Raw genomic sequence first — 20,651 nt, 5'->3', positions numbered from 1 at the left:
TGAGTAGGTGTCCAAGAAACTTAACAACTCGTGCCCTGCCGTTGCATCGATGAGTTGATCGATGTGAGGCAACGGAAAGGACTCTTTCGGGCAGGCCTTGTTTAGGTCCGTGAAATCCACGCACATCGGCCACTTTCCGTTTTTCTTTTTCACCATGACCACGTTGGCGATCCATTGGAGGTATTTCGACTCTCGGATGGAGCCGTTAGCGAGTATTTTTTCCACCTCATCACGGACGGCCTCGTTGATTGCTGCGTTGAATTTTTTTCTTATTTGTCCTATCGGCGGGTAGAGTGGATCGACATTCAACTTGTGCGTGGCAATGTTTTTCGGGATACCTAGCATATCTGCATGGGAGAAAGCAAACAGATTGGCGTTGTCAATTAAAAATTTATGAAATTTACCTGGTTCTAAGAGTTTATGGCCTATGTAAGCCTTTTTGCTGTGGTCACTGTTGTCAAGTTGGACGGGGTCGAGGTCTTCTATCGTTGACCTTGTGGCCTCCATGACGTCGGGATCCTTGATGACGTCTTTTTGTTCGTCGAGTTTAGGTCTCGACTTCGGTTATTTTTATGTGCCAGAGCCTATTCCCTTTAATTGTTGGGTGTGTGTACGATCTTGGGAGATGCGGTAGCATTCTTGTGCTGAGCGATGTTTGCCTCGGATGCTGAATATCCCCGACGGAGTAGGAAACTTGATTGCTTGGTATAAGATGGACGGGATGGCCCTCATGGCGTGTATCTTGGGTCGCCCTATGATGGCGTTGTAAGCTGTGTCCTGGTTCATGACATGAAATGTTGTTTCTAGGGTGACGCCCTCGGCCAGAACGGGCAGCGTTATCTCTCCTGAGGTTCACCCAATTGCATTGTTAAAACCTGTTGGCGTTATGCAGCGTGGTACTATCTTGTCCTCGAGTCTCATTTGTGCGAGAACTCGAGGGTGAATAATACACGCGCCGCTCCTGTCGTCTACCATTATTCTTTTTACATCAGTATCTGAAATACATAAAGTAATGACAAGAGCATCGAAGTGAGGAAAGTTCAAACCGTGGGTATCTGACTTAGCGAAGATGATACTGTCTTCGAGGTCATCATACCGTTCAGGGGTGATCGACCGCTTCAGTTTATGTGTGGTGGTGAACTTCACGTGATTGATTGCTGCTTCGTCACTTCTACCGATGATCATTTGGATGGTGCGGGTGGGGGAGGGTGGCTTTGGAGGGCCTTGGTGTTGTTCTCGTCCGCGACTGAAGTTGGCTCTTCCTCGGTCACTCATCAGCTCCCTTAGGTGTCCTTGGTAAAGCATGTTCACCACTTCTTGCCGTAAGGCTATGCCGTCTTCGGTCTTGTGACCCCGCTCCTGATGAAACTCACAGAGGGCGTACGACTTTTTGGTACTTTGGTCGGACTTCATCTTTTGTGTCCACTTCACCTTTGGGCCAAGCTTCTCTAGTGCGTACATTATTTCTAAATGGGAAAAACAAAAATTGTGAGCAGATAAGACTGGATGCATACCTCTTTTGTTTCACTGAGTCCCTGTATGTGGCCTGGACGACCCTTCTGTATGGCGAGGAGATGGTGGGATGGCCATTCTGACATATGGTTGGTGCCTGTCCCGGTTGAGGCATGGACCTGAATGGTCTCTTCGGCCGTCATTACGACGGTCTTTCCTCGACTCTGTTTGGACTGACGTTAGCTGTTGGGTTGGACCGTTGAGGTCATCCTCGTCTGCTCTCACCTTGGCGCAATAGGCATTGTGAATTTCTTCCCAAGTGGCGGGAGTGTATTTCATGAGTCTGCTTAACAACTTTCTTGTCGCCTTCGACCCATTCCTGTTCAACCCATGTTGGAAAGCTGCCACCGCCATCCCTTCTGATACGTTTGGCAAGCTCATTCTTGCTCTGTTGAACCGGGCGAGGAAGTCCCTGAGTCCCTTGCCAGGCGATTTCTTGACGTTGAATATATCATTCACCCTGGCCTCTGCCTTCTTAGTCCCGGCGTGGGCTGTAACGAACTTGTCGGCCATTTCCTCGAACGTTGTTATTGAACATGCTGGTAATTGTGAGTACCATGTTAAGGCTCCCCCTGTTAGGGTTTCGCCAAACTTTTTCAGCAACACTAATGGTACCTGCTCTTTTGAGAGGTTGTTGCCTTTTACTGCTGAGACGTAATGAATGATGTGATCTTCGGGGTCTGTTGTGTCGTCGTATATCTTCAAATATGGTGGTATTTTGAAGGTCTTGGGTATGGCGTGTAGAGCTGCCTCCTCACTGTACGGTTGTTCGACGAACCGGCCGATGTCCCGTTTTCGTAGCAGTTTCGGGGCGCCCGGTATCTTATCAACCCTTTCTTGATGCTCCCTCACTTGGTCGCGGAGCGTTTTATTCTCGTTCTCCATTTCTTCCATTTTCTATAGAATGGCTGCAAGTGCATCATTACCTGTATCAACAGCAGTGTGAGTATTACCTGTTGGGAGAGGAGCGGGAGCAGGTTGCTCATTGGCGGTTGCTGTGGTATCGGTTCGTGCGGTGCTTCTACTCGCCCCTTGAACAGGTTTGTCGAATATGTTGTTTAGAGTACCTGTCAACCACGCCTCTAGTTATTTTTTCACTGCTGGTGGCGCTTCCTCAGTTGTGGACTTGGAGGATCCCCTTTCGCGTGAAGCGGTTATACTTCCATGAGGGGGAGGTGAGTCACTCCGCCTGGGTGTAGCGCTCGGCGTCACATTCTCCTCATCTTCTCTGTCAACCTTGTCGATGGTGTTCAAGAGGTTGGCGGTGACGTCTACTACTGCTTTCAGTCTTTCATCTCCTTTTCCTGCCATTGTTAGTTCGTGCAAACGAGAAAAAGATGGCTGCTATCGTTTTTTTTATCTAGAAGAAACTAAAATTTTAACTAGAAAATCCCCACAGACGACGCCAAATTGTTTTACCAAAAAAGTGTTAAATCTTTTCTTAAAACGAATTAATAAGAAAACAGGGGGTGAATCCTAGTTAAATATAATAACTACTGGATCTGAAGACTTAATACATTAACGATGTAGGATCATGTCTGATAATATTGAATGTCGATTAAGAGTGTTCAATAATTATCAATGAATGCAATAAAGAAAGCCTGCAAAGAATGTAGATAATGGAAATAAATATAATAAGAAGGAACTTGTCGCCCAAATGTTAGATGACTTGTGTGATTCTTCTTCCTGACAATAACATGGGGACAATACGAAATGAAGGTGGACAAGAGATCCTTGGATCTTGTGAGTAAATGATATATGTTGAATAATGGAATCAGTGGACAAGACAAACTTTGTATATTCGCTGTAGTCACATTTACAATGTGTATTTATCCCAAAAGTGAAGATCCCCTTTTTGTTCTTTATCTCTCCCTATTTATAGGGGATATTCCTAAGAAACCCTAAAAAGTACAACTGAAAGAATATCCAATGGAATATTCCTTTTTTTCTATTCTAAACTTATTCTACCGTTGCTTCCGCATATTCTTTACTTGACCTCGGCACTAATCTTTTTTAAGACGACTCCTCGCCATTATGCCGTGGTCGGTTTAATCCTCGACCACGTCCATTTGCAGTTATTAAGTCCAGCCCAAATTTTGACCAATACAACTAGATGCGTCTTCGGTGTAATGAAAAAGCAGCAGTCCGTAGAATCCTATCAAAACAGCAGCGCAACGGCTCAAAAACTGCAACGTGCCTTCAGGAACCTGAAGTCGCTACGTCCTAATTCTGCCTTCAATATATAAATAAAACTTTACGTTTCGTCTAATTTTAGACATTAAAAAACAATACTAAAGGCTTCCATAAATGGACTATATTCAAACACAATATATGTAGTATTTTATGAACTTTGTGATGATATACATAGCAAGAGCACTGGTAATATAGGGTTTAAGAGCATGATAAAAAAAATAGAAGTGCATATAATATTTTTTGTTTCCCATAAATACAATTGAAGGCTCGCTAGTGACCAAGCGCCTTAAAAACAGCTGCTCGAAGGCTCAAGGCAAGTATACCAGAATCTTGTCACATCAAATATTATTGAAGGCGCTAGGCAGTAGATACACCTTCAATATATAATGAAAGATGTAGTTAGAATCTTGTCAAAATACTAGCAGGTTTGAAGACTAGAACATTGTGTTACATCCCGCATTTTCGTACGTTAAAGTTTTATCGTAAGTTAATCGACGTAAGTTTGGGAATGAGATTATTTTGAGATTATAAGCATTATGCTATTTCAAACAAGTAATGAGTAAATTCGTGAAGGTGAGAGGTAAGCAAATCGAAGAAAATGAATTTCGTCGAAGTTTGACATTTTGGGATAAAATACGGCCCGAGCTACCCGGTATTTATGGCTAGTGTCGTACAAGGTACCACATGACCATAATAGTAAGGTGTACAAAGTGTGTTAAAAGTGAGTAGTATTTTAAGTAATTTGAGATAATTCTTAATTATGTGGATATTCGATTAATTGTGAATTTTTGGTGAAAGATTAACCATGTAATTAAGGAAATGAGTGGATAAAGTTTGGATAGCCTTAAATCCACCCAACGTGGCAGCAACCCATATCCAAAGCAATGACTATTGAATTAGAAAGCAAGGTGGCATATTTGGAGGGAATTGTTGGCCAAGTAAGCCTTCTAAAATGGGTCCCACATCCATTATAATATAAGACATCTCTAACATAATAAAAAGAGAGATGGATATATCACATAGTAACGTGAACATTTTTCGTGGCATCTTCAATAAATTCAACAAGACTTTCATAGCAATTCATACAAGATCGGATTATGCGTAAGATGCAATTCTAAAGGAGTACAGTATAATCTTTCTCAAGAATATCATATGGATTTTTTCTTACTCTGATCCGTCGTTACGTGTTTTGTCGCAATCAACGTGTGTTAGAGGAATTGTCAAGAGAATCGGTTCAGGTTTGTTAAGGCTATCCCTTCTTTCTTTTGGCATGATATATATGACACAAACGAAACGAGCAAATGAACAATTTCCATAAATGACTCTATTCATAGAAATACTAGAGATGCTTATGTTCTTGATTCCCCATGTGTCATATTATTCTATCATCTGTTCACGGGTCTCAGAAAATACGTAAGTTTATAAAGTTTATTTCATGATATTAATCAGAGGTATAATGGTTTTATGACGTTCCGAAAGATTTTATTGATGTACTTCTCAAGCATTGCATTTATTTATACATGTACATTGACCCATGACCAGATGGCGTTATATATATATGTATGCACCACCACCTGATCAGCTGGTATATGTTGATGATTTTGCCCACAGTGGCCGAGATGATATGATGGGATGCCCTCAGAGGCTTGATGATGTTATGAACACATGTACCTATGCACGACATGACATTTATACGCATATGCATGACATTATATATATTAATGATCCACAGAGTTATTCAGACTTACATGTCAAGTCCTTTACTCCATGTTTCTCTCATGTCTATTATGTACTGATTTTCATTCCTTACATTATTTGTACATTATTTGGTCAGTATGATTTGGACATGTATTGCTTAGTATGCGGGGCCCTGTCCCGACCTTTATGGTATTTATTGTATTGGGGAAAATTATATTTATATATAAAGGTGACGTGTCAAGATACGTGGATTAGTCAAATGGTCAAAGAATCGCAATTAGTCACGAGTCAGGAGTTACAACAGATACGAGCAAAGAAAGAGGAAGAGGCACGGGACATCAGACAAGTAACACGGCTCCTGTACCTATTTAAGTCATTTATATCCGAGAATCAGAAGGAATGAATCTGACAATAGAAAAGAGTGCAGATACGGCATTTAATGAGCATTAAAATGCTGAATATGTTAGAGAATATATTTTGAATGTAATGATTGTGTAACGTAGCATTCAATGTCTTTAATTACTCATAATAGCCTCATTATGATTTGAGCAAAACGTATATTCTCAAAGGTACCTATAAAAAGGAGATATATGATCAGTTGTAAAGACACAAAAGACTATTGGAATAGACATTGATTTATTTGTTTCTCTTGATTACCATCTTGCTATCCAGAATTACTTTATTTTATTTATTTTCTTGATTATCAGTAACCCGAGTTCTTCTAAATTTTAGCTTTGACTAAAAACCCATTTTTTGGTTAAACAAATTGGTTCCGTTACCGGAAATCTGATAATCTATTTTCTTTTCGCTTAACTTTCCTTGTTGCATCAACTATGTCGAACAACAATGATAACACTCAAGGAAACCAAATGAATCAACAAAATTAGGAAGATCCACAACATATTAACGCTCGAGTTTCTACTCCACACGGCTCACCACGACAATCTCGTGAGGGTACTCCTGATGGGTCTCAAATAAACGAGCATGGTCAATTTGAAAATGCTGAAGCTCTTGATGAGGCTTTGCAGAAATTAATTGCTGCTCAGGTCAATAAAGCTGTTGAGGCACTTGTTAATCAGTTACCTGTTGCAACACCCACACCTACTCCAAATAACAACACTTTGGAAAACCCTCGTTCTGGGCTTGTTAACTCAGGCGGTGGACGAACTCCCGACAAATCTCAGGAGAGAGAACCAGGTAATGTATTTAATTCCGATTTACAAAATTTAGTACTAACCTTGCAGAAACAGCTCAAGGAGCAAAGTGAGCGCATAGAACAGATACCCGGTATGCCACCCATAATCAAAGGGGTAGATATGGATAAATATTCGCAACAACCCTGGAAGCCGAGTGCTGCTCCACTTCCAATTCCAAAAAAGTTCAAAATGCCTGATATTCCAATATATGATGGAACAACAGACCCATGAGACCACGTGACTGCATTCACAACAGGCGTAAAAGGCAATGATTTGACTAAGCAGGAGACTGAATCAGTATTAGTCAAAAAATTTGGTGAAACACTCACCAAAGGAGCGCTAACCTGGTATTCTCTTTTACCAAAAAATTATATAAATTCTTTTGCTGAGCTTGCAGATTCTTTCATCAAAGCACACTCGGGAGCTCAAAAGGTAGAGAAGAGAATGGAGGATATTTTCAAAATCAAGCAAGGGGACTCAGAACTGCTTAGGGAATTCATGGATAGATTTCAACGTGAAAGAATGACATTGCCACGTGTACCTGACAACTGGGCAGCTATAGCTTTCACAAGTAATTTGAATGAAAAAAGCTCGGAAGCTACGAGGAAACTCAAGGAAAGCCTTCGAGAGTTCCCCGCTACAACGTGGAATGATGTTTATAACAGGTATAGCACGAAGCTGAGGATTGAGGAAGATACCGTTCCACGATTTCAAAAGGAAGAAAAGGTAAGTTCGAGACGTTCAGAGTTCGAAAAAAGATCCGATAAAAATAAGTACGAGCCTTATATGGGACCCACGGGAAAGGACTCACGGTCAAAGCAAGATCACCAAAGGTACGATCATAAATCTAGAAACAGAGAATCAGGTTCTTCATCAAGATTTAGAAACGAGCGAAACAACCATGAGTCGCGAGATGATGATCGAAATTTAAAAGCAAGTTTCAGTGGTTACAACTTCAATGTCAGCACCTCCGAGCTCGTAGCTGTTTTGAGAGATGAGATCGAATCCAAATAGGCGCAATCCCGATCATTGGTGCGAGTTTCATAACAACCACGGACATACAACGGCAGATTGCAGATTTTTACATAGCGAAGTTGATCACTTATTAGAACAAGGGTATCTTACTGAGTTGTTCAGTGAGAAAGGCAAACAAGCTTATATGAAGAACAGACAGGAGCCTCCAAAACCCCCTTCCCCCAAAAGAAATGTCAACGTTATAAGTGGGGTGAAGACATCAAAGGTATATCATATACTGCTGCTAACAAAATTTCCAAAGTGACAATTACCCAAGGAAAACGGGTGCGGCAAGTTTTAGAAGAAGACAACATTACATTCAATGATGCAGATGCAGATGGCGTGTTAACCCCTCATAACGATGCACTGGTAATATCTTTAATTGTATACGATACTAATGTAAAACGAGTTTTGATTGATCCAGGTAGTTCCGTAAACATTATTCTATTAAGAGTATTATGTGAGATGCACGCTGAAGATAAAGTAATACCAAAGGCACATACTCTATCTGGGTTTGATAATTCCAGCGTCGTTACAAAAGGAGAGGTAACGCTCACCACATTTGCTGAAGGAGTCATCAAAAATACAAAGTTCCGGGTAGTAGACATGGAGATGGCTTACAATATGATTCTTGGGAGACCATGGATCCACGAAATGGATGTTATTCCTTCAACCTTGCATCAAGTCATTAAATTTCCAGCGCCGTGGGGAATATGTCAAATCAAGGGAGATCAACAGACATCTAGGAACATCAACTCCGTGGCAGATTCAAGTACGAAGGGTGAAGAAAAATAGTAATTACAGAATCCAGTTGAGATAACATAGCGTCAACCTCAACTGAACAAGAACAAATAGATGTAGATTCAAGGCTCGATTCCATTCAAGAACTAGAGGAAAATGAAAACATCAAAACGACGATAGAAGAGCTGGAGGCTGTGGTTTTGTTTATACACTGGCCAGAGAGAAAAGTGTATATAGGAGCCAATCTTAGCCCGGAGGTGAAGCGTAAGTTGATTGAATTTTTAAAAGCTAACACAGATTGTTTTGCTTGGTCCCATACTGACATGACAGGGATACCACCGGAGGTGATGACTCATAAACTAAATGAAGATCCATCATATCCTCCAGTCAAGCAAAAGAAAAGAAAGCAAGGAACTTTCAAGAATCAGGTGATTCAAGAAGAAGTCCAAAAATTGCTAAAGATTGGTTCTATTCGTGAGGTAAAGTATCCTAACTGGTTAGCCAACACTGTTGTAGTTCCAAAAAAGAACGGTAAGTGGCGGGTTTGCGTAGATTACACAGATCTTAACAAAGCTTGTCCTAAAGACTCTTTTCCATTACCTCACATCGATCAACTAATTGATGCTACTGCAGGGCATGAGTTGTTAAGTTTTTTTAGATGCATATTCAGGTTATAATCAGATTAAAATGGATCCGGGAGATTAAGAAAAAACTTCATTCATAACAGACAGGGGGACTTACTGTTATAAAGTAATGCCTTTTGGTCTAAAGAATGCAGGAGCAACGTATCAGAGGTTAGTTACCAAAATGTTTCAAGAGCATTTGAGAACAACTATGGAGGTATATATAGATGATATGCTTGTTAAAACACAGCACTCAGGAGATCATATATCGCATATGTCTGAAACTTTTAAAATTTTTGCGGAAATTTAATATGAAGTTAAATCCCGAAAAATGTGTATTTGGTGTTGCATCAGGTAAGTTCTTAGGTTTTCTTGTTTCTAACCGTGGTATTGAGGTGAATCCTACACAGATTAAGGCCATTAAAGAAATCCCTGATATACTCTCGAGCAAGAAAGAAGTTCAAAGATTAACAGGGAGGATTGCAGCTTTGGGATGATTCATTTCTAAATCATCAGAGAAGTGCTTTAAATTCTTCTCAGTTCTTAACAAGTGGGATCATTTCAAATGGAACGAAGAATGTCAACAAGCACTCAGGAATTTGAAAACATACTTATCAAATCCACCTTTGCTAGCAAAACCAAAGGCTGGGGAAAGACTGCTCATTTACCTTGCTGTTTCAGAAGTAGCGGTAAGTGCTATTTTGGTTCGAGAAGAACAAGGTAAACAATCCCCTATCTATTATGTAAGTAAATCTTTGTTAGATGCGGAAACGTGGTATCCTCAATTAGAAAAGCTTGCACTTGCATTAATCATGGCATCTAGGAAATTAAGGTCTTACTTTCAGTGTCATCCTATTGCTGTAGTAACCGCCTACCCTTTGCGTAATATATTACATAAGCATGAATTATCAGGTAGGTTGGCTAAGTGGGCAATAGAGTTAAGTGAATATGAAATCACGTACCAACCTAGAACTGCTATAAAATCACAAGTGTTAGCTGATTTCGTGGCTGATTTTAGCCACGGGATGCAATTAGAAGTAGAAAAAGAATTACAGGTGCTCAATGGAACTAATCCAAGAACTTGGACTTTATTCGCTGATGGTTCATTTAACGTAAAAAGTGCAGGTTTAGGGATTGTGTTGGTACCACCTACCGGTGAAACCATTCGACAAGCTATCAAATGTCATTCTATAACTAACAATGAGGCAGAGTATAAGCCTGTGATTGCAGGTTTAGAATTGGCACGAGAACTTGGCATAAATCAGATTATAATCAAAAGCGAGTCACAACTCGTGGTTAATCAAATGCTGGGGACTTATGCGGCCAGGGAAACAAGGATGCAACAGTATTTAGAAAAGGTGCGGGAATTGATAAAGCAGTTTCAAACCTGGAAAGTTATGCAAATACCAAGGGATGAAAATCTCGAGGCAAACGCCTTAGCTAATCTCGCATCTGCAGCTGATGTGGAAAGGGATGCAAACACCTCAGTTATTCATTTGTTTCATTCAGTTCTCGACCCTGACAAGAATGAGGTAAATTTTAATAATTTAACTTGGGATTGGAGGAACGAGATTGTTGCTTTTTTGCAATATGGTACCGTTCCTAATGATAAGAAAAAAGCTTATGCGCTACGAAAAAAGGCTGCTCGGTACTGTTTAAAGCAAGGTAATTTATATCGTAAAATGTTCGGTGGTCCCTTAGCAAGATGCCTCGAACCTTCGCAAACAGAGTATGTAATGAGAGAAATACACGAGGGGCACTGTGGGAATCACGCAGGAGGAAGGTCACTGGTAAGAACCTTAATTAGGGCAGGATACTATTGGCCTAAAATGGAAGAAGAAGCAGAAAGTTTTGTGGCTAAATGTGATAGATGCCAGAAGTACAGTGACAATATGCACAGACCTACAGAGTTATTACATCCGGTCATTGCACCATGGCCATTTATGAAATGGGGAATGGATATAGTAGGACCATTACCACAAGCAAAAGGACAGGCAAAGTTTCTGCTCGTACTTACTGATTATTTCACTAAATGGGTGGAGGCAGGAGCATTTAAACAGGTGCGAGAAAAGGAAGTCAAAGATTTTATTTGGCGGAATATTATATGCCGATTCGGTGTACCAAAGGAAATCGTATGTGATAACGGCCCTCAATTTATCGGAGCTCAAATCACGGAGTTCTTTCAGAGTTGGAAAATTAAAAGGGTTACATCTACACCTTATCATCCGGTGGGTAATGGGCAAGCAGAGTCAACAAACAAGGTTATTATCAACAATTTAAAGAAGCGATTAGAAGAATCAAAGGGTAACTGGCCTGAAGTGTTACCTGGAGTTTTATGGGCATATCGCACAACTGCAAAAACGAGCACAGGAGAAACACCGTTTTTATTGGTTTACGAAGCTGAGGCTTTAATTCCAGTTGAGATAGGAGAACCAAGCACATGGTTCACACAAGCGACACAAGAATCTAATGACGAGGAGATGCGGGTCAATTTAGATTTACTTGAAGGAAGGAGAGAAGCTACATTAATAAGAATGGCAGCACAAAAACAAGTTATAGAACGATATTACAACAGGACAGCATACCTCAGATTCTTCAAAGTTGGGGACTTCGGTGCTTAAAAAGGTTTTTCAATCTACAAAGGCAGCCAACACGGGTTAATTGAGTCCAACTTGGGAAGGACCCTATAGAGTTCGTGATGTTGCAGGCAAGGGAGCATATGAATTGGAGACAATGGATGGCAAAGTACTACCTTCACATTGGAATGCTGTTCATTTGAAGAGATATTACTTCTAAGGAATACCCACGGTCAGGTATCACCATTTTGCATTTAATTTTTGAATTGTTAAAATTTTACTAACGATTTTAGATGATAGGCAAAAATCTAGCCCGTACTAAATGATGAGTCACGACCTGTAAGGCACACGGAGTAACGTAAAATTCCTGGCCTAGGGTTACAATTATTCTGATAGAAATTCATACGGGTTAAGCAGTCTTCATCTATAATCATACCTCCGAGTCCCGCATGTTTTTCCTTTTCAGGAAAAAGGACCAAATGAGAGAAACAATCAAGTGCTCGAGGCTTCATACTTCAACACTCAAATACTTGTGGGACTACATAATATACACAAGTATGTATAAAGAGGGCAAAGAAGATTGAAGAAAAATCAAGCCTGAAAAAGTCAAGTGCAGAGTAAAAATCACATGAAGTCACGAGCCAAGGCTAAAGAAAACCTTATTGTAGTTAGGGTAAAAGCTATGTACTAAAACGGGTTATACAGAAAAACCTCGTGTTTATTATTTTTTCCTAAAAATCTGCTACAAGAAAAACAGTTACGAAAAAGTTATAGATGTACTTTAAATACATGTAAAGTATTATTCAAAAGCTTGTCAAGGTTCAAAAATAAAAACTTGTCAAAGTTATTACAAAGAAACATGTGTGTTCCTATTTCTTTTATCGTATGATAACACCATCATAAAGTTGAGACGTCTTCTTCATTAAGTGTTGAAATATAAAAGGGCCCTCTTTTATAAAACTCATGTTTAAATTATTTAGTCATGAGATTAACAGAAGCATTTTCAAAGAACAAAAATGCAAATCATTCTATAAGTCCTTAAGAGTAAAGGCAGGAATAGAATAAACAGAAGCTAAGGTAATAACACAAAAAACTTCTTAAATACTTAAGATTAAGTACGAACTTAGTCATAAAACTATGAAATTGTTTATACAAATTGCCCCATAAAAGACTTGGGGACTTGCGTTCCAAAAACCAACTCTCAAATGAAGCTAAGGGTTTGATTACAATTTTTTTAAAATAAACCCTCAAATGAAGTCAAGTGTTTCTAACACAACTTTCCAAAGTGGTACCTGCAAAAAAAAAAAGGAATTCAAGATAAATTGTTTAGTAAGAAGATGTGGGAACTGAAGAAGATGCATCAACAGCAACGAGCTCAACTTGGAAAGGAGCATCAATGGCTGCGAGTTGATCTTGATTCACAGCAACAAGCTCAACTTGAGCAAGAGCATCAGCAGATGTGGTTTCAACTTGGCTTGTGGCAGTAGGTTCGATTGGGCTTGAAGAAGATGTGATACCCGTATGAGCTTCAACCACGGGAGCTTCAATCACGGGAGAAGGAAAGTCCTGTGTTTGCTGAGCTTGTTCAATGGTCTCATTAACCTTAGCTAATTCTGACTCCAGGTCAAAGTTTTCTTGCCCAGCTTCAATTAGGGTATCACGACGTGAATTCAAAAAAGTCCAACTTATCTCAACATCAAATTTTTCTTCAAGGATCTCATAATCCTTTTCCCAAGCAGCAACCTCATTCTTGAGCTCTTCATTTTCGGCCAAGGCGGAATTACAAGAAGCTTGAAAGGAAGCATGAGAGCTCTCTAAAGCACGTATCTTATCAGCAGAGACTCTAAGGTCTTCTTGTGCTTGGGTTAAGTTTTGCACAAGCTCCCCAGCATAAACTTCTTTTTGATTCAACAGAGCCTTCAACGCCCTGTTCTCCTCGCTAGCCTTAGATAGCTGTTCCGAAAAGGAGGATTCAAGGCGTTCTTTTTCTTTCTCAGCTTGGCTCAAGGAAGCCTTGATCACCGCTTGCTCCGAAGTTAATGCTCGCACTTGCTGTTCCAAGGTACTCCTGCTCTCTTGTAAATCCTCCATGTTAATTTGAGCACTGTCAAACTGTTCTTCCAATTGTTTGCTTCCAACTGAGAATCACGTGCTACCTTCTCCAAGAGGGAGATTCTGTTCATCAGCTCAGTGCCAATAAGATTGGCCTAAGGAAAAAGGAAGGGAAATAAGAATCTTGAGGGTAAAAATTTTTACAAAGTAAAGAAGAGAAAGAAAGAAAATACCTTCAAAGTGGCATGCACTATGTCATTCATTAAAGTCAGGCTGCTATGGCTCTCTAGTTTTGCTTTCTCGATTGGGCCAATTAAAGGCTCGAGCCAAACGTCAGCTTGACCTGACTTTCTCAAGAGGCTGCTATCAGCAGGGACTTCAATAGTAACGCTCCTCATAGCAGTACTTCTACTCGAAGAACCCACCTCCGTATGGTGAACCATAGGTGGGGGAATTGTTCAGGGAGGAGCGATGGAAGGAGTAAAAATAGTAGAGGGAGGAACAGAGACAGTTGAGGCAGGTAAAGAAAGAATCACAGGTGCAGGAGTTGAAAAGGAAGATAAAGGAAGTTCATCTAAAACAGGCCCTAAGTTGCCACTATCAAAACCACTGATAAAAAGCTGGTCAATGGACTCACGAGTATCATGTGAAGTGACGTCATCATCAGGAATAATAACAGGGGTATCAACAGGCTCGGAGAGAGGAAGACGAGGTGAGATTTCAGCTTCGTCGTCAGATACGACACGTCTTCTAGCTCGTGGTCTCGTCACCAGGGAGCCTCCTTCATCCTCTTCTTCTGAGTTTTCTTCTTCAGTAGCTTTTCTTTTTGCAGAAGAAGAACCCAAGACTATTTCTCGGGCTGAAGAGGTACGAGTACCCAAAGAGTCACGAGAGGCCGCAACTGCCTCAGCAGTAACCCCTCGAATAGCAAATCCTGATAAAAAGAAGGATAAAAGTTAGAACAATAAGAGAAAATATTTATATACGTGAAAGATAAAATAGAAACTCTTACCATGAGTCTTTACTTTCCAACGGAAATGGTTGGAAAGGTTTTTCCATGACCTACCCTCCATCGGAGCGGTCCTCAACAATTTTTCTACCCAACCACGGAAGTTGGGCACATTCTCCACAACACCCATGGTTGCTGAGAAAAGAAAAGAAGCGACATTAGAGAAATTAATAAGCTTGAAAGAAAAAGGCACGAGAAAGATATAACACTTACGTGCAAAGTTCCACTTCTCAGGGAAGGGAACGTTATCTTCACCCACTAAACCAGCAGTGGGGGCAGCAACAAACCGAGCATACCAGCCACGGTCTTTATCATCTTCGGGGCTCACTAAAACCCTCTTGCTCTTAGCTACTAGGGTAAAAACGCCATTGCGGAAAAGCCTAGGGGAGTAGAGGTGAATTAGGTGGGGGAAAGTAAAGCCAACATCTGCCATGTTGGCGAGGTGCCTCAAGCAGGCGACAGCCCTCCAAACAATTGGACCAATTTGACCCAAACAAACGTTGAAAAAACGGCAAAAATCTAGAATGACCGGGTCAATGGCTGGTTTAAACCCTAGAGTGAAAGGGTATGTATAAACAAAGGAGAATCCAATCATGTAGGAAGTGATCCTCTGATTTTGATTGGGAATGATAATTGGAAAATCACTACTCCAGTGACAGTCCTTACGAACTACAGGTGCTAATATTTCTGTAATCTGAGTAGGGAAAGCATCGGCACGATCTAAAGTAGCGACTTGGTTCCTAAGAGATTCCCTATCATGGTGAAAAAATAGTTCTGTTGGAACTATCTCTTCAACTAGAGGCTCTCGTAAGGTCTTAGAAGGTTCTTTGTTCCTAGAAGAAGACCTTTGAGAAAGGGAACCTCTAGTTCTCGAAGAGGGACCAGAACTAGGAGAAGGCGTGGATGAGCTACCACCGCGAGCAGACCCCAAGCTACGGAGTCTATACCCTCTTCTATGCCTAATGGCGGCATTGGGGAAGTTATCTAAAATAGGGGTTCTCCTAGGGTTAGGGTTTGGTGAAGTCATGACAAAGAAGATTGAAGTGAAGAAGAAATGAATAGAGATTTGAAGAATTAAAGTGTTCGATACGCTTTATGTGGTAAAAGACAAGTAAAGAAGTTATATTTATACTGATGGGTAACCGGCAAAAGGAAAAAGTACAATGAAGGAAGGGCCATAATAATGATAACTGACACTTCGTAAACAGGAAGGCCGAAAAGAAAGCCTAAGAAAGTACTGCAAAATTGTAAAACCAATAAGAGGGTGACACGTGTGTAACGTATTAAATGGAAGTGACAATTGAAGCATTAATTTTGTCAGAGCATTAATGGTGACAAAAATTCTCTTTTAATGAAATCCACTTCCCAAATATTCAAGTGATGAATAAATGGAAAGTGGGGGAACTATCTGTATTGGAAAAAATTATATTTATATATAAAGGTGACGTGTCAAGACACCTGGATTAGTCAAATAGTCAAAGAATCGCAATTAGTCATGAGTCAGGAGTTACAACAGATACGAGCAAAGAAAGAGGAAGAGGCACGGGACATCGGACAAGTAACACGGCGCCCGTACCTATTTAAGTCATTTATATCAGAGAATCAGAAGGAATGAATCTGACAATAGAAAAGAGAGCAGATACGGCATTTAATGAGCATTATAATGCTGAATATGTTAGAGAATATATTTTGAATGTAATGATTGTATAATGTAGCATTCAACGTCTTTAATTACTCATAATAGCCTTATTATGATTCGAGCAAAACGTATATTCTCAAAGGTACCTATAAAAAGGAGATATATGATCAGTTGTAAAGACACAAAAGACTATTGGAATAGACATTGATTTATTTGTTTCTCTTGATTACCATATTGCTATCCAGAATTACTTCTTTTTATTCATTTTCTTGATTATCAGTAACCCGAGTTCTTCTAAATTTTAGCTTTGACTAAAAACCCATTTTTTGGCTAAACATTTATCTAATCTTAGAGGCTTGTAGACATATGTCATGTACGTAAAAGATTGTATGGCCTTGTCAGCCTATGTTCAATGTACGAGTGGTCACTTTGGTCTTATAGGCATGTATGTCTTATGTATAAGTTGGTATTACATGTTTTATTCTAGTTATCCTATGGCAGCTATTCTCTCTCATTTATCTATGGTAGCATGATATGAAAATATACGTTATGTTGGTACTCGGTTGAGTAAGGTACCGGGTACCCGTTGCGGCCCATCGATTTGGATCGTGACACATTGCAACACACCTTCAGTATAAATTTTTTCGCTGAATCTGAAGGCGCAACATCCTAATTGCACCTTCACTGTAAACAAAACACATTGTTTTAGGGAGGCTTATAGTGTTGCAGATTATCTAGCAAAAAAAGTGCCAAAGATAATCATCATAGCTCTGTTTGTCACACTTCCACAGATCTTCCTAATAGTGCTAAGACTCCCTTCCTATTAGACTAATTTCATATGCCTTCCATTAGGCTAAGATATGATAAGGCTAGTTTCTATGTTAGTTATAGCCTGTTTGGGCAAGCTGCAAAAATCAGCTTATTTTGCGAAGTGGGTTTTTTAGAAGTGTTTTTCTCAAAAGTACTTTTGGTGAGAAGCAGTTTGTGTTTGGCTAATTAATTTGAAAAGCACTTTTGAGCATCAATTAGTGTTTGACCAAACTTTTAAAAACTGTTTCTATATGTATTTTTCGCAAAAATGCTTTTCAAAAAAGTGCTTGAAGAGAAGCTACTTTTTCTGCTTCTCCAAAACTGCTTCTACTTCTCCTCAAAAGCGAAGCAAATGTTTTCCCTATCTCTAAAGGGGTTCGACTCAATATTCTTGAAGGAATCCTTTAGCTACTAATCTAGCCTTGTATCTATCTACCGAGCCATCTGCTTTATGCTTGATCTTGTAAATCTACTTGCAGCCAATGGCTTCTTTCCCTGCAGGCAATGAGACTAAGTCTTATTATTTTTTTCCTGGACATTAATTTCTTCCTGTATAGCATTTCTCCAGCAAGAATGATTGGAGGCTTCAGCAAATGATTCAGGTTCATGAGCAGATTGAACTGAGATGAAGTAAGCTCGATCTTTTGGAGAAAACGATTCATAAGCCTTCAACAGGATAAGAAACTTGAGAGGATCGACGAAGCTGAGAGCGGGATCCAGAATTTTTTTTCTTCCAAAAGCTTGGCCTAACATTTCAACTTTAAAAAAAAAACATACTTTTTTTAATAAAAAAAGTACTTCTAGGATTGGAGAAGCTTGGATTAGTCCAAGTTGAAATGTTGGATGGTAGAATAAAATTTTGCTTTTTATGCCATCCTTTTCTGTAGGACAAGTATTTGCCCTTATGTTGTATCTTTTGATGTAAGGTCAAGCTCTCCTCTTGTGCTCTTTTTCATATATACAATATCACCCCCAGATCAGTGGGAAATGTTTTAAAGAAAAAACTGTAAACACTAAGGCTCGTATAGAGTCCCGTGTTTTCACCATCATGTACTAATTTTTGACACTATCATTTGTTAGTCTCCCGTTTGGCCATAGATTTTAACTTTATTTTTTAAGAAAAAAAAATTAAAAATATTACTAATTATTTTTGGAAAAAAAAGACCTGCAAAAATTTCCAAGTTCCCAAAAAACTATTTTAGGACAATTTTTGATAAAATTTTTTCTTCCACTCACAAAACTAGACACAACAAAACTATTTTTTCAAGTATCCCATTACTATATTATCTTCTTTTTCTTGTGTTTTTTTATAGAAAGGTAACATCTTCACTTTTATTTTTGCTACTATCCGTAGTATTCAGCAAAATCAAAATGAATATACAGGCAAACAATAATAAAACAAACACTAACTTTAAAATGGTACAAATTAAATATATATAAGAAGTATTAATTAATTAGGTAAGTAAGAAATAATTGCTACATGCATAGACCAAAGGATCATCACTTTTATTAAAACGATACAATGGTAATAAAACCATATAGGAAAAGAGCATTATTACATTTTATTTAAACCATTATATACTTCAGTTGAAGTAGTGAAGGAAACTAGCAAGTCCTGTAGCAGTAGCAGCGACGACGAACCCCATGACAACGTCCTCCGTCAAAGGCTTCGCCTTGGCACTTTTGGTTGCAATTGTTACCACTGATACAAACGCCGAAGAAGGTTCTGCTCTTGTATTGGCATAATTTTGCTTCTACCTTTATTGGACCTATTTCTACATTCATAAAAGTTAATGACATTAATTAAGAAATAGAAAAGGCTAAAAAGATTGTTTATATTTTCTATATATCGAAAAGGAGTCCCAACAAGGAAATATTCTCTCATGTGGCATTTTAGAAATAATTCATATTGATTGTTTACTTTTTCTAACCATATAAATCGATTAAACATTGAACATATTGATTGTTTGGGAACCTTCCCCTTCAGATAGAAGAAGATACTTCTTCTATCTATATAGATAGATTATAGATTGATTATACGCAATTACACATAAGCAATTTCGGTAAATTCTTTCGATTTATTTTCCAGGTTTTGGGCCAATAACTTTTCTCTCCGAGAACTAGGATGAATAGGATCAAAGGAAGGACACTTCTTTCTCTATCATTTGTTTCATTTCAAGATTCTAAACAAAGAGAGAGAGAGAGAGAGAGGGGCAGGGGTTAGCTAATCTCAGGCTATAAAGCTGTACTCTAGTTTAGAGAACTAATTTAGTTGATACATTAAGGATTCCTTCAAGTTACAAAGTAATAGAGGCATTTACGCGTGAATGCAAACATACATTATATGTAGACACATTTACTGTCGCACAGATACATATATGGGATGAGATCCCCTCCAATATTTTTCTATCCAGTAGTGTTCAATGTATTGCTGGATACTAGCCACGTGTAAACTACCAAATTAAGGGTCTAGATTCACTTTATTTTATGTAAACTACCAATTATGTTTAATTAAGGGTCTACCATACATATATGTGCGTATTAGATTTACAATATATATTTGTGCATGTTCAGCTCCTACCTAATAATTTTTTTTTGTATAATAACCTACCAAATTAAAATTATCGAGTTAATATATCAACGTTTTTTTACGCTATACACCTACTGAAATATTTTGATCCAGTGTCTCTATGGCTCTCTCAGAGAGAGTGGAAAGGAAAGTTTAGTTTGTAATTAAGGAAAAACATCAATACAGCCTAAAAGTATAATAACATCCCTACCATAAATAATAAGGGACAAACATGATTATTTAATTTTTTTCCTTTTAAAAAAATAAAAGGAACCTAAATCCTAGTGGGAAGATGTGTAAAGGACAGAATATATATATATATATACCATTTGCTGAGAGGAGAAGCATTAGGAAGAGAAGCACAGCAGCTGTAGGAAAATGCTTCATTTTGAGAGGGATCTAATTAGCTCTTCGTGAAGATTTCCTTATTAGTAATATTATTGTGATGAAAGCTATGTGAAAGTTAAGGGATTTTATAGGGACAAAGGGTGATGCTTGCTATATTTAGGAGTAAGAATTCATAGACACCTGTCTCACGCCATGCAAATTGAGCTGAAACTCAAAACTATGGTGTCAAGAAAAGACCGCTACAAATGGCGTTCTGCCATTTCATGTGATGTAATTGAAACTGTCCCTATCCTCTCTACAGATGGAAACATTTAACTATCTAGTTGGGGCATTCACCAAAATAATGATAGTCATTTAACCACACGCAAGAAATTTATAATTTAAAAAACATATATACACAGTGCGAGCGAGACAGAGATATTAGAAAATAATGAAATAGAATTATCAATGAACCAAGTGAAAATGCTATCAAATAAAAACCTTGTTCGATATGCAAAGTAAATCTTTTCTAATACCCAAATATAAAAATATGTTAAGATTCCTTCTAGTCTTCAAATCCAAATACATCCATTTTATTACTTACCGTAAGATCTATAATTTTTTCTAATTTTTCACTATTTAAGAGTTTTTAGTCTTCTAGGGATACTTGATGTTGTGATAGTATAATTTTA

The 20,651-nt window shown here is 38.8% G+C and overlaps 1 protein-coding gene across 1 annotated transcript; it reads right to left on the bottom strand.

Annotated features, from left to right (window-relative positions):
* On the bottom strand, positions 18,549-20,093 carry LOC109228166 (defensin-like protein 1). Its single transcript, XM_019393342.1, has 2 exons — positions 19,959-20,093; positions 18,549-18,838 (listed from the first exon to the last, which is right to left on the bottom strand). Exons 1-2 carry the CDS (start codon positions 20,017-20,019, stop codon positions 18,669-18,671), a joined length of 231 nt encoding a protein of 76 aa, XP_019248887.1. The 5' UTR covers positions 20,020-20,093; the 3' UTR covers positions 18,549-18,668.

Source organism: Nicotiana attenuata, chromosome 6 (assembly GCF_001879085.1).
Source record: "Nicotiana attenuata strain UT chromosome 6, NIATTr2, whole genome shotgun sequence".
NCBI lineage: Eukaryota > Viridiplantae > Streptophyta > Magnoliopsida > Solanales > Solanaceae > Nicotiana > Nicotiana attenuata.
The sequence above is the reverse complement of the archived record's forward strand: the minus strand, read 5'-3'. Positions and strand labels throughout refer to the sequence as shown.

What these genes read in the sequence shown, in the direction of transcription:
- LOC109228166 (XM_019393342.1), bottom strand. Translation starts at nt 20,019, where the DNA reads ATGAAGCATTTTCCTACAGCTGCTGTGCTTCTCTTCCTAATGCTTCTC. An exon ending in GCTTCTCCTCTCAGCAAATG is followed by an intron (nt 18,839 to 19,958) that starts GTATATATATAT and finishes TTATGAATGTAG; the next exon opens with AAATAGGTCCAATAAAGGTA.